The 27,978-nt window shown below is 38.0% G+C and overlaps 1 protein-coding gene across 3 annotated transcripts in view; it reads left to right on the top strand.

Annotated features, from left to right (window-relative positions):
• The window catches only part of trim46a (tripartite motif containing 46a), a 64,312-nt gene extending 37,673 nt beyond the window's left edge, over positions 1-26,639 (top strand). For 2 of the 3 annotated variants that reach the window (XM_039751971.1, XM_039751972.1), the window contains exons 2-10: positions 901-1,159; positions 1,298-1,647; positions 5,540-5,686; positions 9,142-9,237; positions 11,807-12,060; positions 15,615-15,736; positions 19,108-19,410; positions 20,344-20,641; positions 22,762-26,639. In XM_039751971.1, coding sequence (XP_039607905.1) covers positions 901-1,159; positions 1,298-1,647; positions 5,540-5,686; positions 9,142-9,237; positions 11,807-12,060; positions 15,615-15,736; positions 19,108-19,410; positions 20,344-20,641; positions 22,762-23,194 — 2,262 coding nt within the window. In that variant the 3' untranslated portion in view covers positions 23,195-26,639. The other variant, XM_039751975.1, reaches the window with a different exon arrangement.
• Positions 26,640-27,978: the final 1,339 nt, after the last annotated feature.

Genomic DNA, 27,978 nt, shown 5'->3' with positions numbered 1-27,978 from the left:
GCAATAATCCAAGGAACCAAAAGAAAGGCAGAAGAGCTAAGAGGACAAATGAATGAATAAACAAATAGGCTCAGCTACCCACTAAACTTGACACCTTGCTTAACAGGTAATTTCTTGATTTAACCTCACAGGTCACATGACAATAACACTTTAGAATCTTGTGCTCAGAAATTAAAACTTTGGCTCATAGCTATTCTAGCTGATAATAATATAATGATAAGGCCAAAACATCATCTACGAGTAAACTGTTCCAAGTTGTAGTCAGCTGACACTGAGGAGCAAATGCACAGAAATGTGTTTCTGCAGATGGTAAGGCTAAATGTATTTATAAGATCTGCTACTTGAAAAGTGACAAAGTTTGTATGATTCATTTTAAGGATTAAATTATAACTTAATCACAGATGCTATCACATAAACCAGCTGGGGCCAATTAGCACATGAGGATCATGGTCATAGCCTAAACAGAATTTCATAAATAATAAGTAAAAGGGAAATACAAAAGAATTTATTGTTGTTTTCTTTAGTATCTAGATTACTAAACATTTTTGTAAATACTTGATTTAAATGTTTCACAGGAAGCTTATACTGTAAGTAACTTGTTAGTTAAGTTTATATAGTACCCTGTTATTTTAGGTGCTGTTAATATGTTTAGTGTGCCACATTGTTAAAAAAAATCCATGCTGGCATGAGGCCACTTAGGTGTCTTTTAAATGAGCATACTTGATAAATAATTCTGAAAAGCCTTGATTGGATTGATATTTGGTGATGTAAAGCCTGTAATGCTGCAGAAAGGATAAAGAAGGATGGTTTCCATATGAAGACAATGGAAATTGTACTGATCTGAGAAGGAAGCCTGTTTGTGCTTACTTTTTTTTTTTTTTTAAACTGTCTCTCTTGCAGTCCAACATGAAGAGTATGGAAAGAGAACTGTTGTGCCCAGTGTGCAGGGAGATTGTGAAACAACCTATCATTCTCCCTTGCCTTCACAATGTCTGCCTTCTTTGTGCCAGTGAAGTGTTGGTGCAACATGGATATCAAGTGCCAGACCCTGTTATCTCTGAGCCTTCATCACCTGTCTCTTCCCCCAACACTCGCAGTCCAAGACAAGGGCGAAGGCCGCTTCCAAGAACTGAAAGACTTGACCGAGTTGTTCGATCAGGTAATTCAATCAATTTTTTCATTCTTTACTAGTTTAGCTGCTCCATTAGGATAAACTATGCTATGATGTACAGTAGCAATAGCATTTTTCTTAGTGTTTGTATTTCATAATTACTACATTTTTCATTTACCCATACAGGTTATGGCACATATCCTGGTCGCAGACGCAGAGAAGGCCCACCTCCTTCTATACTGTTCCCATGCCCATTATGCCAGCATGATATTGATTTGGGAGAACGTGGTCTAATGGACTGCTTGCGCAATCTGACTTTGGAACGAATTGTAGAACGATATCGCCACACAATCAGCCTTGGGTCCCCTGCACTGATGTGTCAGTTTTGCAAGCCACCTACATCACAAGAAGCCACCAAAGGATGCATCGACTGTCGGGCTAGTTTCTGCAATGAATGCTTTAAATTGTACCATCCATGGGGAACCCCAAGGGCACAGCATGAGTATGGCGGGCCCACTGTTTCATTCAGGCCCAAGGTATGTATAGAACATCTGGTAATCCTATGACCACTTTGTTATAAGAGAATTTAGGTGACTTACTTTAATATTCTCAATGGCAAACCAAACAGTTTCAAGCACCATAGCCATCTGTAAGGTACAAATAAAACTTTATATCAGTATTATGCCACTATTATTTATGTCTCCAGTGCCAGTATACGATACTAACTATATTTCTTTTTGCTGATATGTATTTAGTTTAGCAGCAATTTTAATAGTACACTAGAATGGATATTCAGTTGTACTAATAATCTTTAGGAAGACTGAGGTGTAAAATCAAGCAGTGGTTTACTCTATACAGTATAGGATTAACCAGCTACAATAAACTCTTGACTTAACTGTGTTGAATGCATTACAATTATGTTAACAACAATAACTCATTCAAAAATTATTGTATGGGTTAATTCCCGGTTACCCACTGCCATCAGGTTCCCTTCCTTCACTTTCTAAACATTCTTAAGAGTAAGACCCATTCTTTTTATGTCATTTACCACAATTTTTTTCCTCACCTTTTCCATCATGGCTTCTTCTCCTCCACCTCTCTCATGATTCAAGCAGTCATTCACTAACTATCGTATCCCACTCAAAAGCCACAACAGTCTAGGTCAGGGGTGCCCAATGCATCGATCGTGATCGACCGGTAGATCGCACTGCATTCAAAAAAAAAAGTGTTTTTAATGTTAGTCTATCATATATCCTCCCTATGGCATTTTCCACTTGATTGACATACAGGGAGGCCAGTCTGAGATCTCCTTTCTTCTAACACACTGGTCAGCCCGCACACACGATCAAAAGCGAGAGCTACTACAAAACTCCGGCTGTGATCTAGTTAACCTTCAAATTTATATCGACTAAAGAAGGGATTTAAAAAAAAAATGTTTGGGGTGGGTATGGGCTGGACGTGGAATTGGAAGAGGATTTTTTTCTCTCATAATGTCATAATCGAAGTGCGTTTGTCTGATCTGTCAATCTGTCATTGCTATTCCAAAGAAGGAAAATCTGGAAAGGCCTTTTTCGAACTGCTCATAAAAACTATGAAACTGACTTCGTTCTGAAAAGTGATCTGAGAAAGAGAAAGGAGAGGGAACTAAAATTGCAGTTAATCGGACAGCCGTCATTTTTCACTCGGCTGAATTCAAAAGCTCCTTGACTGCATTATTCGGCTCTACTTATTTATGCTAGTCAGCCTTTTCCCACATGACGATTATTAAATCCAAATACTGTAGTGACCATAAATGTATTGAATTGTTATTGTGCCATAAAGGTTATTCAGTTATGCAAGGTACGGCAACAACATATATTTTATGTATAAAGTATACTCAGTGTATATATATATATATATATATATATATATATATATATATATATATATATATATATATATATATATATATATATATATATATATATATATATATATATATATATATATATATATATATATATATATATATATATATATATATATATATATATATATATATATATATATATATATATATATATATATATATATATATATATATATATATATATATATATATATATATATATATATATATATATATATATATATATATATATATATATATATATATATATATACATATATATATATATATATATATATATATATATATATATATATATATATATATATATATATATATATATATATATATATATATATATATATATATATATATATATATATATATACATATATATATATTATTTTTAATGTAGGTAGATCATGTCAACCTGGTCATTTTAAAAGTAGCTCGCAAGCCAAAAAACTGGGCACCCCTGGTCTAGGTTATCCTCTTCAAAATGATTAATCATCTCAACATCAATGCCTTCTCTAAACTCTGAACTCACTCCCTTGTATCTCTCAATCAAAGTCTTAAAAACCACCAGATCATTCCCATCTCCTTTCCAGCTTTGGTTTATGATCTCCTTTAGTGGGCAAACTTCACTCCTTTCACCATCGAATTCTTCATACAGATCTCACAGAGTTGTCTCTTCATTTCCAGATAGGCTGCTTTAGATTTCAGAATGAGGGCTTTTATGACTTTTTCCATCCACATCTTCACCCAACTACTGCTGCAGTCTTCATGTCTAGGTTTGTTCATAATGTCTCCTAAGTAGCAGAACACTTCTACATTATTCAGGAAAACTCTAATGCTAATATGTTAGTTTACAGTTATTACATCAACATCTGGCAATGCTCGCTGGTTTTAATGATCACAAAAGTAGCACTGCAGCACAACATTTTCTATCCCTCCTGACCTTTTTATAGCAACTGTCACTGTAATATTTTCTGTTTTGAGTTTCTGACTTTTTCCTTTAATAAAAGCTTTCCATTTCAGTATCCTTTCCTTTAATTCTGGTTAGTGGCCATCAGGTAGTCTCTAGTTATCACCTCCATCAATTTTTCAAAAGTAGAGAATTGGATATGCGCCGTCCTCACCTGAAAACTTTCCCTTTCCCCAGTACTTGTCCCGACTACTGTTAATGCATCTCCATAAATCAGTATCTCTCAAGACACCGATCTTTCATTTAAGCTCAATGTTCTTAATGCTAGCTACTTACTTATCATACTTCTCCATCAAAAGACATTTGTGGATCTTTAAATGTGTTATGCCAGTTTTTTTTTCATTTTGCCTGATGCTTTCCTGTACCTCTTAATAAACAACATTCAGTTTATACCTCATTCTACTTTCAGCATATCACATACATAGCAAAAATTATATGCTTTTTCTGAACTAATCACTATTGCTGTATTGATAAGGGAGATGAGACAGAGTATGGGAGCCAGGGAGAGAACGTTGTTTCTTTGTGCAAAGAGAATTGTCTGCAACTAAACATCAGCAAAACTAAACAACTAGTTATTGACCCTCACTGCATCAAAGTGCCTCTATGTCCAGTTACTATTTAGGGTGTGGATGTAGAGGTGGTCCACTCTTACAAGTACTTGGGAGACCACATTAATGACAGGTTGGGCTGGGTCTCATAACACAGAGGAACTATATAGGAAAGGACAGAGCATGCTCTTTTTTCTTAAGAAAATACATTCCTTTAATGTGGGTAGTCACATCCTTCACATCTTCTATAACTGTGATGGCAATTGTCTACTCTGTGGTGTGCCAGGCTGGTAACATCACTTCAAAACAGCCCACCAAATCAAGCTAAAATAAAGGGTAGGCTCAACTATGGGACAATCTATTTATCTGTCTTATATAGTGCCTTTCATTATCTATCTATCTATCTTATATAGTGCCTTTAATATCTATCTCCCTATCAATCTTATATAGTGCCTTTTATATCTATCTGTTGTATATAGTGCCTTTCATTATCTATCGTATATAGTTCCTTTCATATCTATCTGTCTATTTGTCTTATATAGTACCTTTCATTATCTATCTATGTATCTATTATATAATGCCTTTCATATCTATCTATCGATCGATCTATCTATGCTTTCATTTATTCAGTAATTATACAAGGTAATGACTGGAATCAAAAAGATACGTGTTGTGGCATAGACATCAGAAGGAACTACAGTAGCTCCTAGAAATCATCCATTCATCCATCCATTATCCAACCCGCAATATCCTAACTACAGGGTCACAGGGGTCTGCTGGAGTCAATCCCACTGCGTGGGTTTCCTAGAAATCAATTGAAGAAAAATCTAGAATTGTATGCAAGACATTTGCTTGTCAAAATAATTGTTGTCTTTGAAAGTATAAATAATGTGCTTTTCAGTTTAAGTTTTAGTTCAGAGCAGTCCCTGATACATTCAATTAGAAACACAAAAATAGTTCTAATTTCACTTGATTCATATTGTGTTTCTCTTGCATTTGCCACACAGGTACTGATGTGCCCTGAGCATGACCAGGAAAAGGTCTCATTCTACTGCAAGACGTGTCAGAAGCTCGTCTGCCCGCTTTGTAAACTGCGTCGAATTCACACTGGGCACAAAATCTCCCCTGTTGCTAATGCATATCAAGCACTCAAGGTACTTATGGAATTAGAATGGCACTAGGCTAGTGTTAGCAATTAGTGTTGCATTAATGGTTTCTAACTTTGAAAGAATGATTTATATATTTAAAACTTAATTAAATGAAATTCTGTAGGTCTCCACACTGAAAACCATTTCATTTGTTTAGCATTCATCAGTGTGTGTCTGACATTGTGATGTAGCCCTTTAGTATCTCAGTGTAATTAAAATGTGTTTTATCTGTTTGTGTGTGCAGTTGAAGCACTGGAGAATGCCTGCAATACACTGTGTCAGGTGGTAGAGGGCTGCTTTCCGTCACTTTATGCAGCAGTAGCACTCCATCTGCTCAGGAATGACTGCAGATAATGTACACATTCTTGGGAATTTTTGCATTTTGCATTAAATGAGATAATGTGACATACTGTAGATTAGTTGCCACTCCTTATGGATATTATTTATAGGTCTTGTAAATATTTATGCTTATGAGGGTTATTTTATTGTTCACTAGCCATACTATTAGTAGACAGAATGGTAATAAATTGTCAAAACAGTAAATTCATATTGTGGTATGTTGTTTACTTTCTATAATTACAGTTTTACCTTTTGAGTGCCTTATAATGATGCTTACTGTGAAATATCGTATATCGTAATCGTATAAGAGTTAATTAATGAACATATTATTATGCACAAGTATAATAGATATTTTAAGAGAGAGCCACACACCAATTTGAAGAAAGAAATATATTAATAAAAAATGATCACTGCTATACTGTCACTTGTTTTAGTTCCTCCCTTAGATTCGTGGGCTCTGCAGTATTTATTTTAACGTACTAGCAAGCAAAGGCCAAGCACAGAAAGCTGACACAGTGGAAACACTGCTTCCCAAGTCATTTTTCAGGTCTGCCTCTTGTGGCACAGGTTATGGTCAGTTTCAGGCTAAGTGCAATATTTCTGAAGAGGAAAAATTTGTTGAATCCATTTCATTTGACAGTATTTTTCACTCATTGGATAAATCATTCTGCCTAATGATCATCAATAAGACATCATGTATAGAACAAAAACTGCAAAAGGAATAAGTAGATAATATTTCTAATATCCTTTTAACCATTGCTATTTGTGCTCATATGCCTTATGGTTAGCACTGCCACTGATATGTTTGATTTATTTATAAACTTTCTGCAAATTTTTCCCAGCCACTTAGAAGTTCCTTTAATTTCCCTGATGCTACTGCATTTTGAGATGAACTTCTCATGTTGTATATGAAATACACTTTTAAATAAACCCCATGACTCCTCACCTGCTTGTAAACCTAAGGAATTCTTTCAGTGCTTTAACGAGGGTGTTGTACCCTGTTAGCCATTATGGATGAAGGGGCCCAAGTTGCCTTGAAAACTTGAATATTGTAATCTTTTCAGTTACCCAATAAAAGGTGTCATTTACCTTGACTTCTCGTTACTGCTTTAACAAGAAGAGAGTAGAAAAAGAGGTGGCCAAGTGGATAAATAACAGTACAACTTAAACAACATATACAGCTGAGGAACTAGCAAATGGACTCAATTCATGAGTCATGTCTATGAAGAAGTGATGAAACCTCACATATATTCAGGGGTATATTTGTAGATTACAGAGAGAGTGTGCTAGAATAGAAAAGTGAAATATCAAATACATTTCTTGAACCGGGCGGCACGGTGGCGCAGTGGGTAGTGCTGCTGCCTCGCAGTTAGGAGACCTGGGTTCGCTTCCCGGGTCCTCCCCGTGTTGAGTTTGCATGTTCTCTCTATGTCTGCGTGGGTTTTCTCTGGGTGCTCTGGTTTCCTCCCACAGTCCAAAGACATGCAGGTTAGGTGAACTGGCGATCCTAAATTGTCCTTGGTGTGTGCCCTGTGGTGGGCTGGCGCCCTGCCCGGGGTTTGTTTGCTGGGATTGGCTCCAGCAGACCCCCGTGACCCTGTAGTTAGGATATAGCTGGTTGGATAATGGATGGATGGATTTCTTGAACCTGATAACATACTGTGTACCTAGTGATTATATAGCTATGCACAAACCAGAATACCGTGAATTCAGCAAGATGCTGGAAGCATTTATTAGAGATTTTGATTCGTCTGAACCTGATAGCATAACAGATTTTCTGTAGATTTTTCAGCTACACATTTATGTTGTAAACTTCCCTTTCCATCTAATTCCAAATGTGGTCTATCTGAGAGAGAACTGCAGTTTGTACTGTACATGCCATTGGATTAAACTAAAGTGACTGTCACACTAATGGAACCAGCATATGATTATTAATAGCTTATGTCAAGGCACACTATTCTGCTGGATGTATCCAGATGAAAAACAATACACTGTGGCCACAATGGGCTGAAAATGGTCAGCAACACTGTTTAAATATACTCCTGGATTCAAATGACACTAATTTGGTATTAAGAGGCCAAATCTACAAAGACAACATACTTCACATCATTACTCCCTCAACATAAACCTGTACTGTCAATACAAGGCAGAAAGGATCTACGGATTCATCTGTTTTAGTCAAATTTTGAACTTAATATCTGCCTGGCATAGCACAAATTGTGAATTGTCAGACCAAACAATAGTGTTTTCATTTTCTTTTGTCCAGCTTTGGTGATCACTTGAGCACTGTAGCCTTATCTTCCTTTTATTAGCTGACAGGAGTGGAATCAGGGCTGGACTTCTGCTGCTATAGCTCACCCACCGCATTGTGCATTTAGGGGTCCACAAGACAGTATATCTGCAGAGATGCAGAGTGTCCGAGAATGCTGGTGCATTCCACTGTTAAAAAGGCTTCAACTACCAAGTCTGGCACTGACGATCAAAAGAAAAATCTTGATTTCATGCTCCTGCTATGAGTCGCAGCCACAATTAACTGTTTGATTGACTGATTATTTATGTTAATGAGACAGTGAACTTAATAAAGTGCCCCTGAAACTTACTGAGTTCCTTAAGACGAACACTGAGACATTGACAGAAGCTGGTTAAGAATAAATTACACACTAACATAAGAAAGGCTGTCTTTAAAAAGAATCATAAATATGCAGACTTAGTTACCAAGAATTATAATAAATAGCAGTAGTTTGGAGACCTTCATATCTCTCCCTGATAGTATTTTTTAAGTTAAGTGTATAAGGATTGATAAGGCTTGTTGAGGTTAACGGAGTAGTCTCATAAAAACCTTTACAATGCTATTAAAAGGATCTGCCTCCCATTGTTTGATGTTACCGTAATCCTTCATGGAGAGCTCAACTCAGTATTATTAAAAAAATATATATGTATTTTTTTACAGATGAATGATCCATCACAGCTTATTGGAGGAATGCTTTTCTAAGATTTTAACACACTGCACATAATTTACACTGTATCAAGATTTAAGGCTGCCAAACAAGTCCAAAATCATGTGTAACATATTATTGTTTGTTAAAAAAATATTGGATTTCTTAGCTTTCTTCTCCTTCCAGGACAAGCTGACAAAAGGAATCAGCTACATCCTTGCCAACCAAGAGACAATTCAGTTGCAGATTAAACAATTGGAGGATCTTGTCAAACAGAATGAGGTGAGAAAAAAGAATATAAGCAGGTTTGATTACTGTAATAAAGCTGTCATGTGTTAGTTAATAAATGCTAACACCTACTGCAATATTCATATTAAACTGTTACAGATTTTCGAATTATTAAATTTCTTTCTAAGCAAAGGTCCTTATAACTAAATGAAACATCTACACCTGCCTTTAAGCTAATGACCACACTGCAAAAAATAAAATCCAAGTAAGTGAAAAATATTTATATCATAAAATTAAATCTTGTTTTCCTTTTTTTTTTAAGGATTATTGACTTCTCAAAAAAATTGTATTTCTGATTACTTAGCTTACTTTAAGAACTCTTGTCTAGTAAATTTTGCTTACCCCATTGGAAGATTTTATTTTGCTAAATAAAAGCAAAATAACTTCAATTTAAACGTTTTTTTTTTTTGGTCTAGTTTTTGCATATGTATTTTTTTGCAGTACTTGACCAAGTCATTGTATGAACCTCAGAAACAATAATTTAGTACAGGACTAGCAGACCTCGTGCGCTTCGCTGCAGTCGCTGTAGTTGTAATAATTATGTATCTACATGCGGCTTATAGAGCATCTTTATATACAACATTTTTGGTTTGTCCTCCTGGAGCCAAAATATATACATTTTCTTTGAGTAATTCGTGAACATGCTACATAAAAAATAGAAACGGCACACCACGTCTACTAAACACTGAGAAACACTAAGTAGAAACGCTAAAGGAAAAAATACTATTCAGTAAGAACTGCGTCTAGTAAACAGTAAATCAGTAAAGGAGAGAGGACTAAACACTAAGGAAAAAGAATGGCAAGACTGCGTCAGCTGCGGAGCTCAGCTTGGAGTGAAATGAAGTGAATGGGAGGAGAGATGATCACGTGACTCCCCCACCTGCCTTAACTCTCCATCCCTCCACAAATATACAAACACAGTCTCTCAGATCCCAACTCTCCTTTATATAAATCAGTAAAGGAGAGAGGACTAAACACTAAGGAAAAAGAACTGCAAGACCGTGTCAGCTGCGGAGCTCAGCTTGGAGCGAAATGAAGTGAATGAAATGAGGTGAATGGGAGGGGAGATGATCACGTGACTCCCCCACCTGCATTAACTCTCCATCCCTCCACAAATATACAAACACAGTCTCTCGGATCCCAACTCTCCTTCATATGTATAGATGAATCTGAAAGCTGTGGATACTGTAGGGGTGTTCTAGCTACCACCTCACTTCAATATTGCATAGAAGGTAGGACTAGTGATTTGGGAATTGCATGTGTAAAAACTGAGGGTTAGGAGGATTTGTTCCATTTACCGAGGGATCACAATATTCTGCCTTCCTGGAAAGGTACTGGAACAGACACGCTTGGTGAAAGATGGACCTTAAAGTGAATTCCACCCTGCCAGTATCAGTGCAAACAGAACATTCATTTGTTATTAATGATAAGGGGACTAAAAAGCACAAAGCCCTACCTTGGCAAGGTTAAAGAATGGCGTATATGACATTGTTGCCCTCCTCCAGAATAGCGTGAATCAATCTCTGCTTCTTAGGAGGGCACAATTGTTCCAAGTGAAGGAGTTCAGGTACTTCACGTTCTTCTTCAAGATTTAGGTTAGATGCACTTGTGAGACTGACCAATGGGTTGGTGCTGTGGCATACATTTTGCAAACATCATTCCAAAGTGTGTTGATAAAGTGAAAACTAATTTACGGTATCAGAGTAATTTTCTTCTGAGCTCACACTCCATGAGTGAGGAGCTCAATATTCAACAATAAGGGCAAACCTCAAAATTACAACCACTTGCCTCTCCAGACAGAGAAGAGCCAGTTAAGGTTGTTTGGGCATCTACTGAGGATGGCCCCAGGTACCTCCTTCACATGATGTATCAGGTATGGTTCACTGGAAGAAAACCTTTAGCTGAACCAGGATATGCAAGAGAGTCCATATAACTTGGCTGTGTTTGGAGTATCTGGGAGTTTCTTAGAAGAGTTTGGTGACTGCCGTTAAAAACATTATGGTGTGGTCTGTCCATCTTGTTCTACAAGCCTTGAAAGCTCTACTGTTTTTCATTTTACCATATTATGTTTATTTGTATTGTGTTTCACAGTATAGCTGTACTTTATATTAATTTGTTTGCTGCTGTATACTGTGTATCATCATTTTTAAACCTCTTGTCATATGGCAGGGGTGTATTTCTTGTATTTTCATTAATGTACTGTTCGGTTGTTATATTTGATCATTTAGTGTTATCTATTTAGTCCTGTAAAGTGGCATATGATTATGCATGCTGTTGGCACTACATTAAGAAAAAGTACAGAAATGGATAGATTGCATTCAGAATTAGCTAGAACTTTTCCAATGACAAGGTGAATATTCTGAATAAATGTTTGACACTTCAGAGTTTATTCATAAGCTCAAGTCTAAAAGGTCAAGTAAATTATCCCTTTGTGGTAAGATTTATAACTGATATGAACTATTAGTCTGGTTTGTAATTTAATTATATTGCAAACAGTTCTTTTTTACTGTACATTGTTACCATGGCTAAACTGCTAAACAACCAATGCTGTATTTTCTGTCAGATGAACAGCACCACTGCAAAGGATGAGGCTGCTCGTGCTTTTCAGGAACTAAGCACCGCTCTTGAGGAGAGGCAAGCCATGGTTTTTCAGTCTCTAGAAGAATCACGGCACAGAAAAACTGAGGCTCTTTCCAGTCAAATCACAGAGCGTCAATCACTGCTGGAGAATGCTGGCCTAGTGGCTTTCACTCAGGAGGTTCTGAAGGAGACAGACCATTCTTGCTTTGTTCAAATAGCAAAGCAAATACACAACAGGTAAGGTACATTAATTTTTAGGCCCAGTTTGTTGTACAAAATTAGGTATCTATCCATTCCTTTTTGCAGTTGCTTAACAGTTTGAAAAAAAATAAGCCAAAATGACAGGTGGATGCAGGTACATTACAGTGTGTAAAAGTTGCCATTCAAGTTAAATGGAAGGAAACCAACATACTGTAAATATAGTATGTAGAGTCCTAAATTCAAGGCACGTTGGCCTGGAATTGAACTTGATGTTTAGCCACAGTAAAACAGTCATGCCTCCTACTGTTTCTTTTTATATGTGCTGCATAAAGTGTATATATAAAACTTTGCATGCTAAGTTGTGCACAGTTCTTTCCATCACATAAGGATTGTATATATCATTTAGTGAGACATATTAGATCCTGCTTAACATCCTTTTTTGTTAATTCTAACCTAATTTAGCCACTTTCAATGTAAATCCAAGTTTCTTTTTCTTTCATCTGTGCAAATCACTTATGATAGGCTCCCTAAATGTATGAGATTTGCAATGCTGTCCATCTATTATCCAACCCGCGAGGGCCTGCTGGAGCCAATCCCAGCCAACACAGGGTGCAAGGCAGGAAACAAACCCCGGGCAAGGCGCCAGCCCACTACAGGGCATGTACACACCCACGCACCAAGCACACACTAGGGACAATTTAGGATTGCCAATCCACCTAACCTGCATGTCTTTGGACTGTGGGAGGAAACCAGAGCTCCCGGAGGAAAGCCACGCAGACACGGGGAGAACATGCAAACTCCACGCAGGGAGGACCCGGGAAGCGAACCCGGGTCTCTTAACAGAGAGGCAGCAGCGCTACCCAATGCGCCACCCATTTGCAATGCTGTTTCCAACATAATTTTTTAAACATTTCTTGATTTCTTCACATCAGAGTACAAGCATTGCCAAATATTGTTTTCTTCAAGGTGCACAACAAATTAAGACAAATAAAAATAAAGGAACTCCAAAGTGTATTGGTAAGAATACAGAATCAATTGGAGAATACATCCATTGCTATACATATCAGATTATAACTGACAAAAAAGTGCACTTAAAACAGGAAGAAATTATTATAAAGTAAATACGTGTCCATAGTAAAAGAAGAGTTAGAAAAAATCAGTGCTTTTAAAAACCAAGGTAAAAATACTATACAGGTATATATATATATAATATATATATATATAAAAATGTGTGAGCATATTTCTTGAAGACTGTCAAGGTTTCTTATTCAACTGGATGACTTAATAGTTTTTCTAGACTCCCACAACTTGTTGCGTAAAGAACAGCATCCTGGCTTCACTCCTAAATGAAGCTTTTCAAGCAAGCTTATCATTCATAACTATCATTATTAGGTAATATTTTCCAAAAAACCTAATACAATTTATTAAGCTGGCAGCACTGAGCGCCAGGTAAGAATTAGCCCTTAACAGGGCACCAGTTTGCTCACAGTGCCCACTTTTGCACATACCCACTGAAGGCCTATTTGGAAGTGCCAGTTAAACTATCGCAGATTGAATAGGAAGAATGTGCAGACTCCAGACAGACAGCAAGCAGGTGTGGCATTTGAACCTGGGTCGCTAGATTCACTGTGCCATTATGCTGCCCTATTGTTACCGTTATTAATATTACTACTACCACTGCTGATGCTGCTGTTACTACTACTGTTATCCACCTTTTCTCAAACCTGCTTAAACTTTTTATTTTCCCAAGAGATGACTTTCTGTTTCTCTGGGGTTTCCTTTTCCTAACCGAAAAAGCAGTACAGATGGATCAATGAATGAGAATGTTGCCTCAATGCAATTTCAAGTTGCACACACAAAGATGTTGAGTGTGTGCCTACAACTATTTAGAACAGGGGTCTCCAACACGTCGCTCGTGAGCTACCGGTAGCTCGCCAAAGGGTTAATGAATCCTACATAAATTTGAAAACTTGATTAGTCAAATTAGGGGTGGGCAATCTTTCCAAAAAATCATATCACAATCCTTTTAACACAAAATCACGATCCACAATCTGAATTGCAATCTGTCTTTTCAATGTGGCATACACTTAAGAGAATATCCGGACTCAAACTTATCAAGACCGAAGTAACACTTTATTTTAAATAACAAACAAAGTTGAATTCAATCGTTCTCTTGTTTGCTAGCTAAGCGGAGTTAAGGAACACACCCCGAAGCTGGCAGTGAGTGAGGAAGGCTCCTTTGCTTGGCCTGCTGTGTTTCTCGGATTTGCACAAATAAATCCGTACTGCAAGTGAACTATGATGCATAGCGAAATGAGGGAAGTCGCAAAATCAACCAGAATGTTCAAGCAAATTAAAAAAAAAAAAAAACAGATCTAAATCTGTTAAGTAGTTCTCTCGTGAAAAGCACACAGACAGACATTGGATTTTATATATTATATATTAGTAAACCTTCAAAATAATGTGCAGGCAAAGTCTCAACAGCATTGTCAGCATTTCTGGAGCTCAGTAGAGCCAGATAACTTATTAGAATCTTCACCAAGCAGCCCTGAAAATGTCTGCTTTGTTTGGGTCTACATACCTCTGTGAGTTTGCCTTTCCTTACATGAATGTCATGAAATCAAAGTTCAGAACAAGACTGACAGATGAACATTTAAATGACTCCATAAGAGTGAACTTCAGTGGCTACACTCCATCATACACGTCCATTGTTGACTCCATGCAGTGCCAGTCATCTCACGAACTAAAAAACACATCACACATGCAACTGGACATGTGAATAATCTTGTGAAGTGAAACAGTGACATGTAACAAAATGAAAAATGAATAAGTCATATCTGTGTATTTGTAATTGCATTGTTTTGTTTTGACAGTATTAATGTTTTAATTCAATAGTTTGAGATACACTAGAAAATGCATACAGACATACAAAATGCACTTGCAGGTGAACTAAATATTTTTTGTGATGTTTTAATGCAAAATGTGAGTCGTGGACACTAACATTTTGTAAATTTTCAGACAAAACAAGTTAATTCAGCTTGTTTGGGTTGAAATAAGCTATGAGAACAAACGTTACAAAACATGAGTAGCTCTCGGCCATTTCCATTTTGTAAAAGTAGCACTCAGGGGAAAAAAGGTTGGAGACCCCTGATTTAGGGTATTTGAACTTGTAGAGCCAGCAGATTCAGTGCTTAAAGGTGTACTGCATACCTTCTATGTAGTCTTACTGGAAAAGTTCACAATTCACATGTCAAATGACAGAGACACCTAGAGGGGGGTAACTGGGAGAACAGCTTTTTGAAGAGACTCTGAGTGGTTAATTATTCATGAATTTGTGTGCTACTCATGAATGCTATGTTCAAACACACGATTGCTCCTACGTAGTTGTGGTATTGTTATGCAATCATTTCCAGAAATGTAACCTTATTAGGCTCTTGTATGAGAATGTAGAAACTCACGGAGCCTCTTTACATCAGTCTGATCAATAAACTTTTTCTACTGCAGCTTGTCTAAGTTTCTTAGCCATATTTTCTCTCTGTCTTTGAATTAAATCTCCAAAAAGGGATTCATTTATCTCCTATTTTTTTCAGGATGTTAAAAGCTACAGAATCTCTTCAGAACTTCTCTCCTGCAGCAGATCCTTCCTTTAGGCACTTCCAGCTGGACATCAGTCAGGAACTAAAGCTTCTAAGCAATTTAAGCTTCATCAAGTGTGAGGGCATATTTTTCTTTTTGTGTATTTTTTTTATTGTTCATTGCTTTATTGTGTTCTCATTTGTACAGTACAGTCAGTTTACAGTCACTCCTGCTGCCTCACTGTTCCTGGCTTGACTCCTAGCCCATGCACTGCTTTTGTGTATTTTCTTAGTCTGCCTATCTATGGTTGGGAGTTTCCTCCTGATACCCTCGTTTTCCCGCTCTATTCCAATGGTATGCTTGATCGGTTAATTTGCTAATATGAATTAACTCAGTGTGATTACAACTACGTTTGGTTCATGGCATGCGCCCAATTGGATAGACGCTGACTTCTGGTAACCCTGAACTGGATAAACAATACAAAGGATAGATGTAAAGCAGTTCAGCAATCAAATGCCATTCCATGAGAAGCATATAAACATATGATATTTGTGATGGTCTGTGCTCAGCACGTTTAAAATTTATCTGGACAATATAATATTAATTTATCCTGCATTAGTAATCCAGTATTTCTGTCCATCGATTTTTCAAATCTATTCATTTCAGTTCAGGCTTACAGATATTTAAAGTCAATCCTAGCAGCACCATCATCACACAGCAGAAAAAAACAGAGGCTGATCCATCAGAGGAAAGCTGGTACATCTACCACTTGACAAACCACCTCAGGATCCCAAATTAGGACCCAAGTGTAGCTGTGTAACAGGAGACACCTCAGCACCACATTAGTTCAAATTGAATGAAACAGTGCGAGTTTTTTACAGTGACTGGAATGCCAATCTTGCCACCAACCCCCAAGTTTTGCCTGCAGGTTGTCCGTTATTTAATTTACTAAATATGAATGATAAAATCAATCCATTTTGAGTATGATTTTACCAAGATGCAAGAAATATCAATAGTAGTTATGTGTCCACTTGCTTTTTTGTTGTTGTTCATGAAACATATTTCTGATGCTCATAGAACCCTGTAGAAGGGTTGACATAAGCACTGTAATGGCCTACTACAGAATCACCCACCTATTCAGATTTATTATGCTGGGCCTTCCAGATCATTCTGAGAGCCCTTCAACGACCATTAGTTGCCAGCATTGTGCCACACCAACTTCTGCTGTGGTATATGAGGCAGACTAACATACCATTCAAGTATCCTGAGAGCACCTAATATGACCTTGTCTAGTTATTACTTTTAATGCCACGGCCAGTGGGCAGCTGTGTAATGTAGAATGTGTGAGCAACAGCTACGCGACCCTAATCATTTGTACACCTGGCCTTACTAATTTCCCACCATGGCTTTCCATCAGATTGCATCACAGTGTTTGGGTACAGCTACTTTATTTAGTCAGAATGCCAGAACTGTATTAGTATCATGAACATTAAACTAAGTAAGACGTGTTAGAGATGTGCTTGTTTCATTTTATCTGACATTATCTGACATTTCAAAGCTGCAGCAACCTATATTACTTTTCAGATATCCTTCTCATTATACAGGGTGGGCTATTTATATGGATACACCTTAATAAAATGGGAATGGTTGGTGATATTAACTTCCTGTTTGTGGCACATTAGTATATGTGAGGGGGAAAACTTTTCAAGATGGGTACACCCTGTACATTATTTAGTAGAGTCAAGAGTATAATAAAGAGTGTTCCAGCTACAATAATGTCAGTTTCAATACAGCAGTTTACTCATGTGAATTCTAGCACCATACTCATATGGCTTTTTATGGGGCTGTAGTTTTCATAGTCCATGGACATGCTACCCAAAGGTGTTCAGTGACTGAAAAATGTTCTCTGATACACTGCTGCATCGTAGATGGTCCTGTTTGACCTGTGAAGGTTCCAATTATACAATTTAAAATTTGGTAACCAGATGCTCAATATTTCATGGCCCAGCTTTATATTTTATACCCAAACTAGTTATAGCAATATAGATTTAAAAATAATTTGTTTATAGAGTACTAGCTGAAATACCCAGCATTGCCCAGGAGGATAATAAAGTGTTTTTATTTTTTTTTGTTTGAGAAATATCCATCAATCCATCCATTATTCAACCCGCTATATCCTAACTACAGGGTCACGGGGTCTGCTGGAGCCAATCCCAACCAACACAAGGCAGAAACAAACCCTGGGCAGGGAGCCAGTCCACCCCAGGGCACGCACGCACGCACGCACGCACGCACACACACACGATTTGAGAAATATACAATTTAAAAAAAACACACACACACAACTTTAAAAATCAAACAATGAAGACTCACTAATGTGGTTGTCTTTTGATCTTGTATGTATGTTATCATCCAGTTGACACTCGGAACTGGCGAACTCTAATGTCAAAAGCAATAGGGGTGCGGTGGCGCTCAAACATAAAGAATGCTGGCAGTCACCTTCAGTTCGCCCTGTGGTGGTCGTTCCGAGCGTCAACTGAATGATAACATGCATACAAGACCACAAGATCACTCCCCACCCTACCCAGAATGGGGTGGTTTAGGGTTGATTTCACCTTACAGTATTTTTAGTCGACCAATGAGGAACATGTGTAGTAAGTTTCATGAAAATCACTCCAGCCTTTTCGGAAGTGATGCTGGAAAATACATACACACACACACAAATTGACTTTTTTATATATATATATATATATATATATATATATATATATATATATATATATATATATAGAGAGAGAGAGAGAGAGAGAGAGAGAGATATTATATATATTATATTATATATATATGAGAGAGATTTTGGACATGGTTAAATTGCCAGCAAGGTACTGTAACTTTTTCAGAGGTCGTTGCACACAGAACTTTGAAAGCTGTTGGTGAATGTGCCACTGTATGTTTCCTCAATAATTACTTTAGTTCTAGCCAAAACAGACAAGATGTCTTGTGAATGCAAAGCTCAAAGCTGTGTCAACTTGCACCCCAGTCACATATATTGTACACTAGGAAAACGAAGACTTCAAGTGAGAAATACAGAAATATGTCAACGTTGCTGTTGACTACTTTTTCTTGTTTACTGTAGAAGTACATCACATTGTCTATGGGGTATTGATAAGATTTTCTGTACAATGTGAGTGCCTGTGTAGAACCTCCTTCTAGCTCTGTGTAGTTGTCATATATGTCATTAGTGTCACTTGTTCTAATACTGAAACTATAGCAGACAATTCCAAAATATAAAAAAATGTAAATGTGATAGAGGCACCTGACTGAGAACCACTGACTGTCCCACTAAACCACTCAATGGATCACTAATCATTCCATTCTCTATATAGTGCATTGTTTGAGGGGACAATCCACACTAGGTCAGCTTCCCCTTTTTACTTGGTAGGGCTCGGAAGTGCTACTAACTGTCACATACAAACTGTAAATGTTGATTTTCTTTTATTCCCCCAGCTCCATTAGCACCAGTGATAGACACCCAACGTACAATGGCTTATGATCAGCTCTTCCTGTGTTGGCGCCTGCCTGTTGACTCTGCTCCAGCCTGGCATTTCACTGTGGAGTTCCGGCGCACAGAGATTCGTGGAGGAAAGGTTCCTCGTCTGTGGCATCGTCTAGAGGAAGTGACGGGCACCAGTGCTGTAATCGATAGGCTGGAAATAGACAGTGTATATGTGCTTAGAGTGAAAGGGTTTAACAAGGCCGGATTTGGAGAATACAGTGAGGAGATCTACCTGCATACTCCACCAGCTCCAGGTAAATACAGTACGCAGAACTTACAAATGGCATCGTACCCACCTTGAAGTTCTTGTACAGGCAGCTGTAAGTGGTAAATATGAACAGTGTTAAAGAGAGACAGGCACACCTAAAAGAAATACACATTACCTAGAACAAATATAAACTAAAGATGCAATATCAGTGATACTTGGTACATGTAATTGGCCAATAAGATGTGTAATTTCTGTGATGTTCAGTGAACTCACATACCTCATGTCCCTTCCAAAGTGTTTGACATTTTCTCTCTTTCTTCCCCCCTCTCTCTCTGTCTCTTTCTCTGCCTCTCTAATAATTTGCTGCCAATTAAAATGGTAACCCCTTTGTAACCCTCGCCAGAAAAATATGTCCCAAAAGTTGTTTCAGTTACTTTCCTAGCTCTTTCTATCCCTCTCTCTTTCCTTTTCTCACTCAGTCTCTCTCTCTCTTTCCCATCCTTAAATTTTTTTTCTATGGCATCCAGTCCATTGTCTCAAGAATGAGCAATAGACACCACTGAATGAAATGTATGCAGTTTAACAGTTATAATGCTGTAAGTGGGATGTTAACTCGTACAAGAAAAAAGATTTCCTGTAGAAAAATATTATTCCTTTGCCTGCTGCTTGTCCTATTCCTCTGAACTGTTCCAGCGGCCAATGCTGCTAACCTTTTTTCTGCCAGATTATCCCTACCTGCTTTTTCCTGTTTTGGTTCGTAATCTATTTGTGTTTTTCCTACCCTTCCTGACTCCTTCTGTCCTTCATTATTCCCTCCTTCTTTTACTGTTCCTTGATTTTTACTTACCATTTGCATTTCCTGTTTGTCAATGCACATTCCCATGTGGTCATTTCTGCCCTGGGTCTCTGTATCCATCAAATCGATCCCCCTTCCTTAACCTTTCTCTTGCACCTTGCCTACCTGTCCTTTGGTTCCCAGTGTTGAACTTCTTTTTGGATGGCCGCTGGGGTTTTCATCGAGACCGACTGATCCTCAACAAGGACCAACGAGCAGTGCGCAGTGTTCCTGGAATCCCGTTGCTGCAGGCAGCAGAGCGCGCCCTCACTTCTTGCCACTTAACCTCTGACCTCCTCATTGGGGATGTAGCAGTTACACAGGGTCGTCACTACTGGGCGTGCTCTGTGGACCCAGGCTCTTATTTGGTGAAAGTAGGTGTTGGCCTGGAATCACGGCTGCAAGAGTGGTTTCACATGCCACAGGATGTCACCAGCCCACGGTAAGATCATTTCCTTAAGCATTTCAGATGGACATGATGTCAACTACAATACTAAAGTAGAGGGTTGCAAGCAAAATTACCCAAGGGTTGTGTAGTTTGATAAAGTCATAATAATATAATATAAAATATTTAATAATTTGCAGGCCAACAAGTAATATACTGCTATAAAGAAACAACATTTCCTGGAATGAGAAAATTCTAGTTGCTAGACACACAAAAGCTGGTTAGGTACATTTTTACTGAATGAGGTCCAGGTAGAGCATTACACGCTTACGTCAGAGCAAAACAAAGTCCACACTTAGTAGTTTACTGTGCATCCCATAATGCTTTGAATACACTAAAATCAGGGGAGAGGGCCATTGGGCATGCTGCAAGCAAGCATGTCATGTTCCAGCTTTGCCAGACACTATGGATTAGGCTGCTCTATTGTGTCCAGATTGCAAGCAAGGTTTCAGCAGATTGGCAGATGATTGTCCAAGATCTGGCTGAAATCAAATGAACTTACCAGAAAATGAACGACACATCATATTGTTACATATGAGAGATTGTTTAAGATACTGCTACTGAAACTGCCAGCAGACACAATGCCCACATTAGTACAAGGACAGTGACAGATAAAGTCTGGGCTGCTTTCCTTCAAACAAAGTGATATGTCAGAGGCTCACATTTTATAATGTCCTGCCCCTACAGTAAGACAGTGCCAGGTTACACACAGCTGCTATGGTCACATGTGTTCGAAAGAATTCCAATATGCCAGTGCTGCCTCGGCCTTCCTTCTCTCCTTACCTCTACCACCAAAGTGCACCTTCCACAAAATAAAACATCTGGAGATGTGACCTTCTGACTGTCAATAGCCAGCAGCTTCACCAGGCCCTTCTGTAGGAATGGGATGACAACCTATAACTGCAGTTTCTGAAGTTCATGGTGGCGGCTGTCTCACATGGCACTGAAAAATTGAAAAGATAATTAATGGTTGAAGATCTTGTTGTTTTCCTGGTCTTTCTTAGTACAGTGAGAGGATACAACTTTTTCAAAAAAAAAAAAAAAGAACAGAGCTAGCAATAAAGTTCAGGTTTAAATGTGCTTCTTGTTATAGTTCTACAAATGTGATAACTAACACTGATTTTTGTAGAGACCACGGTGGTCAGTTCGAGTAGCATTATTACTTCTAAGTGTTACTGCTACTGTTGATAGAAGCAAAGATTAGCAGAACAGCCAAATGCAAATTTTAAAATAAAGCTTGACCAATTTTGAAATACTTACTGTACCAGATCTGGGACAGGTAGTCATTCAGGGCTGTCCTCACCTTTGACAAATAGACCCAAGCCAATGTTTTGTCATTCATTTTGTTCAAGATGTTTCAGAAGATTTATATCTTACAACAATGGAGTCACAGACGTGAAGTGCGGGTGAACCTGTACCAGGCAGCAAATCTAAAAATTTCCTTGATATACCAAGTCTGCAGCCTGTGATTATGGGAGTTATTTCAGTGGGGTGGTCCATACCTTAAAGAACTGAAGATTAAGATGATGGACCACTTTAAATTAAGAATATGTGAGTATGGAGGAGTGTGGGCTGCGATGGAGTGGCACCCTGTCCAGAGTTGGTTCCTACCTTATATCCAGTGCTAAGTGGGTTAGAAAATCAGTAGATCATTGTGTGACAATTTACATTGGCATGCCAGACCCAGAGAACCTGATAAAGCCCGCAGTTACAAATAAAATCGAGACAACTTAAGAGATTACAGATAAAATGAGAAGCAGCTTAGAGAGACAAAAACAGTACAGTAAGTTACAAGAAAAAACATTTTGGAATGCCAGAAATAAGCAGAATTTCCTGCAGTTTGTAGTTGCCTGAATACTATAACATTTTAGGTTTTACTGTTACAAGGTCAGAGGTCAACATAGAACTGGAATTGTGTACATTGAGTATAGGGTTTGGAGAGTACAGTGTACAGTTGGTTTTAGCCTCACTTTACAGGGACCTCCAAACTAGCACAAAATGAAGCATTTTAAATTGTTAATCAGAGATGCTCTCTTGAACTAGAACTTTATGTAAACTTTTGTTAATTCTCTGAAGACTAAAGTATTGTTTTAAACATGATCTTCTATCTTTCACAGGTATGACCCGGACAGTGGCCATGACAGTGGAGCTGAAGATGCTACAATGGACACTCCACCACCATTTTCTTTTCTCACAGTGGGGATGGGTAAAGTACTTTTGCCACAAGGTAGTAACTCAGCCAGCAATGCAACAAGTCCAAGTGCTGGATTACAGCATACAAGGGACCACACGACTCACTCTTCCCCCAGCTTGACCGTCCCGTTGCCTCCTCGTCTGGGAGTGTGTTTAGACTTTGAAAAGGGCCGTGTTTCCTTCTACGATGCTGTGTCTCTGAGGCCCTTATGGGAGGGCCCAGTGGACTGCTCAGCCCCAGTGTGCCCTGCCTTTTGCTTCATTGGGGGAGGAGCTCTACAGGTACAAGAGCTGGTAGCCAATCGCATCCCAGATCAACAGCCCAGACGTGTTACAATTCAGTCACGAGTGAACTGATTTAAGGTTCAAATGTGTCATCCAGCAGTAATTATAAAAGCTATTAGAGAGAAGCAGACTGACTGACTGACTCAATGGTCAGATGAAATCATCATGGCCACAAGCAGCCCAAATATCTGTAGGAGCAGTAATTTGTGAATATTATTAAATAACAAACGAAATACGAATACTTGTAAGGCACAGATCATAAGGATAATCAGGTCTAATCTTCATGTATGAGATTGGCAGTAACACACCACCAAAGTGAAAGGCTGGTTGTGGATTTGTAGCATTTTTTTCTATATTAGATTTTTTTTCTTTTATATAGTGATGGCAATTGAGAACAGCAGATAACAATTACAAGTGTTTAAAAACGCATTAAGATGTACTCCTTGGGCTGTGTTGTGAATTGCCATTGTCAGCTCACTGGCTGGTAGCTCACATATTATTTCTGTCTAAGGTCCGAATGAGCAGCTTGCATTGTTTGTGGTCACTTGTGCAGATGCAAATGCAGATTTAAAATAAGTGGTCAGTGAAACAAAAGGAAAGACTTAGGGGCGCATCAGTCAAATCTGAACACCATCCACGTTCAAATTATTCAGTCACAAACAGAATTTTGATTGTATGATAAAACTGATTCCTACAAATATTCCTGACTTTGCGTATAGTGGCAAATGAATGCTCCTTCTTACTGAAAAAGCTGTAGGCATCAGTATAAACACTCACGTTGTCACAGAGTATACCATTATAGGGCTACACTCCCATACTACGTACAATCCGATCAAACCTACAGACCAGACAGAAAGTAAAAACCACAAAATTAAGAAACATAACAGTAGACAATGTAAATATTTTACTATTTTATACAGTTGCTGATGATGCTCCAAAGAACTAAGCACAGCCGTTAATTAATGCCTTTGTAGTTCTACTTGTTATAAAGGCACCGTATTACATACACCATATTTATTGCTATACTCTAGCTGTTTCATTTATTTATTTTTACGAATGAAAAGAAAGTCATGGCTTTTCTGAAACCTACAAAAACACAGTTTTCTAAAATGGATTTAGATGGGATTTGACTTTGAGCATCTTTAAAAGCTTACAGAAATAGCAGCAGTACTTTATTGTTAATCCACTGCACAACTAAGACTAAAAGACAGAAACAATCTGATTATTAAGAGAATTTCAAACTCAGACTCTTGTTTTATTTTTTCTTATTCCTTTGATTGTCTTTTATGGTGAGAGCCACACTGACTAGGGCATTTTCTAGCAGCGGGTTTTCAATAATAGTGCCTTCAAGTTGGAGTTATAAATTAACTGTTTGAAGAAGTACGTGTGTTCATCGTTATCAGATATCATGTATTACTAAGTTAACGAATGGTTTACCCTCCAGTCATTTTAATGAGGGTTGCAGGTGCAACATGGCAGCTTAGGAAGTTAGCATAAACCTCAAGGTACTTCTGAGAATTAGAGATACTGCCAGGGCTGCCAAGAGGTACAATCCCTGCAGTATGTTTGGAATCTGCTCCTCCACTTAGCAGTGCTCCATACAACCCTTGGGTGGCATTCTAACTATTTGCCCAAGCAAGCCATAATAACTCAATCTGGAAAAGCATCACGTTTACTACCAAGGTCCTCCCAGTCCTATATCAGAGAATGAACCCAGCAACCCTGCATGAGAAAGTAATTTTGGCCACTTGTACTCGTATTTCTCATTCTCCCAGTCACTACCCAGAGCTTGTTATCACAGGATGTAGATTGGCTAGTCTCGTAATTACTCAGACATTAAATATGTGTACAGGCTTATCTTGAGCTCAGATTTACAGTAATGGCGATAATAGTTACCTATATCAGAGTGTGCAGTGACCTGGCTGAGAATATTTTTGCAAAGCCCATTTATTATTCCATACTTGCCTTTTGAAGGCCCAGACCTCTGTCTGAATCACAGCAGCTAAACTGCTTTACTGCTACCGGGCTTTGGCCTTACCACATTTTTATTAGAAAATGCCCTTTCCTAACATGATGCTTCTTGGACTTTCAAATACCAAGTCAGGTGGTGAGTATCTGTGGCTATCCTATCAATTTACTGCAGTTTGTCTATTCAGTAATGATATATTTGTTTTTAATCTCGTGTGCAGAACATTCTTTGAGATACACGACACTCAGCATCTTTTAGAAGTTAGAATTCATATAAACGCCCCATATTATACCCCAGTCTCAGTAACGTGTACTGCTTTCAACTAAATGAAAAGTAAACATACAAACACTTTAATAAATTTATCCTCCTTGAATGATCTGCATTACTGAATGGGAAAAACTGCTACACAAGGAAGAATAAACGGGATGATATAACAGCATTTTTATGCCAACACAATCAAATTTTGAGCAGGAGGGGCATGAGTTTCCAAACCGCCAGTCTATCACAGGACCTATGTACACATCCACCCATAGAGGGTAACATCTGGGTTTGGCACTAAGCTCAACATGCACATCTTGGGCAACGTAGGAGGAAAACTTTAAACTAAACAAGAGCAACAAGCAGGCGCAGAATAAAACCCAACATGCTGGATTCATGATGGAGCAGTACATACCAGTATAGCTCCATGCTGTCCATAAACTTTATGCTTATGTTAAAAGTCACCAAATTTTTGGTGTATTAGGGCCTTACACTCAAAAATATTAATTACAAAGATGAGTGATGGTATTATTATTGCATGTAATAGTGTCCAAATCGGGGGAGACCTATTCATATTCTTGAAATGTGTTTCTCTAAAGAGATGAATGGAATTAACATGTCCCAACATTTGCTGAATATACTATGTGTATTATATTGTATGTGTAATTACTTGTTTGATTTGAATTATCTTCTAGTGTAAAAAGGACAAGATCTTATTCCAGTCAATTAGCATCTTCACAGAAGGGCGACTTTACTGCACAGTACTGTTTGCTGACAGGACCGAGGTTGAGCAGCTTAATGACCCGATATAAATCTCCATTGTCTAGTTTGCAATCTCTTTAACCGAAAACAAAATAAAACATCTTTCCTGGGTATCTTGATTATAGCCATAGATCTGTAAAGTCCTGTAATTATCTTTATTTCTTAAATTAATTAGGGGTTTTTTTGTATATAATTGTAATATCATCAAACTGTAATTTGGTATAGTGTCTTGAATTGAAGTAATGAGCCCCAAAACTCTTTCATTTTGTTGGCCCAGATTGTCTATAAAATTAAGATTTTTACCTCTGCAGATTACAAATTTCTTCCCAACCTTGTCATAGCAAAAGGAAATACTGTATGTCAAAACCTTTCAGCAGTCTACACAAAGTAGGAAAAAAAAAGTTATTCATAATATTAAAGAAGTATTCATTCCCTTTGTGACTACAAGTGATTATAGGATTCTGCCTCAACCAGTCATAAAGTTTGTTGATGGATGCTATGTAAGAAATTCAAGGATTACCTATTTTAGGGACATCAAGAATAAATGACCTGTCTCCCTCCGTACGGTTCACCAGGAAGCGGACGTCCGTGGAATGGCACAAAAAAACATTTCAAATGGGGGTACTGAATATCCCCCAGATCTCAGTGTGGTCCACTGTGCAGAAGTAAAGAAATGAAAACATCATGTTCAGTTTATTTTGTGTACAGTGCTCCGGTAAAATGCAAGTATACATTTTACACATTACTAAATACAGAATAAGTACACATAAAGGCAAGGATTTGTTTTAACAAACAGGAAACTAAGTAGTTTGAAACTGGTCAACATAACAGAGACCAGCAATAAGTGTCTATTAATTAATTGCTGAAACATGAACATTTGACAATGGAGGAGAGTAAAACAAAAGCTGTAGGCAGCAGCAACTATGGAGAATAAAAGTTTCTGGGAGGTTCACAGTCAACTGTAATTCACTGTCTAGATGTGGTAGGCCCCTGCCATAAAACAAAGGCATTTCTTAGAGAAGCCAGTACAAGATCAATTGCGATTTTGAAGGAGTCACAAAAGTGAGTGAATTTCATAGAATGGCTATCACCAAAGCATCCCAGCCTTCACCGGACCATTGTCAGACCGCTGAAATCAGCAACAACCCTGCAGACCAGTGGTTCTAAGTACGCTATGAGATCAGCACTGAGGGAGCCAAAGATGTAATCAAAGCCAAACTGAAGTATCAGAGAGAGGACCAGTCAATGTCAGAAGTCTTTAGCAAAACATCAAATTGCTGTCCATCAAAATGTACCAATAAAACCTGATCTATAAAGACTAGGGGCTGACACTGTGGCCAAGGACAACTCGTCAAAGTCCTGGCCCATAAGGATTATTTAAAGTACAAAAAATGCAATTTTTTTTCTGTGCATACATTTCTTAAAGCATCTAAATCAAGGGGCCTCATACATAATGCAGTGCATAGAATTCACACTAAAACATGGCGTACAGACAAAAGCGGAAATGTGTGTACACACAAAAAAATCCAGATGCATAAATCTTGGCATTCGCCAACTTCCACGTTCTTCCACTACATAAATCCCGGTCAGTGTGAAAATTAACGCACATGCATGCGCCTGCTGCCCCTCCCCAAACTCCTCCCAGAATTACACCTCTTTGAATATGCAAATCAATATAAATTGTCCTTAAGCTCAGTATTCTGTGAAAAGACTTAAACTAATAAACAATATGCTGTTAATCTCAGTGTATATAATAAAGTCACGTCAGAGAAGTGGATCTATAAAAGAAAGGGACAAAAGCACTGCTTTGACGCTGGGTGCTGCCAGTTTGCAAAACCAAGCGGGGAACCTGCATATGCCAAGGATT

This window comes from Polypterus senegalus, chromosome 1, assembly GCF_016835505.1.
Source record: "Polypterus senegalus isolate Bchr_013 chromosome 1, ASM1683550v1, whole genome shotgun sequence".
Taxonomy (NCBI): domain Eukaryota; kingdom Metazoa; phylum Chordata; class Cladistia; order Polypteriformes; family Polypteridae; genus Polypterus; species Polypterus senegalus.
Note: the sequence above shows the minus strand (reverse complement) of the source record. Positions and strands in the feature narration are given on the sequence as shown.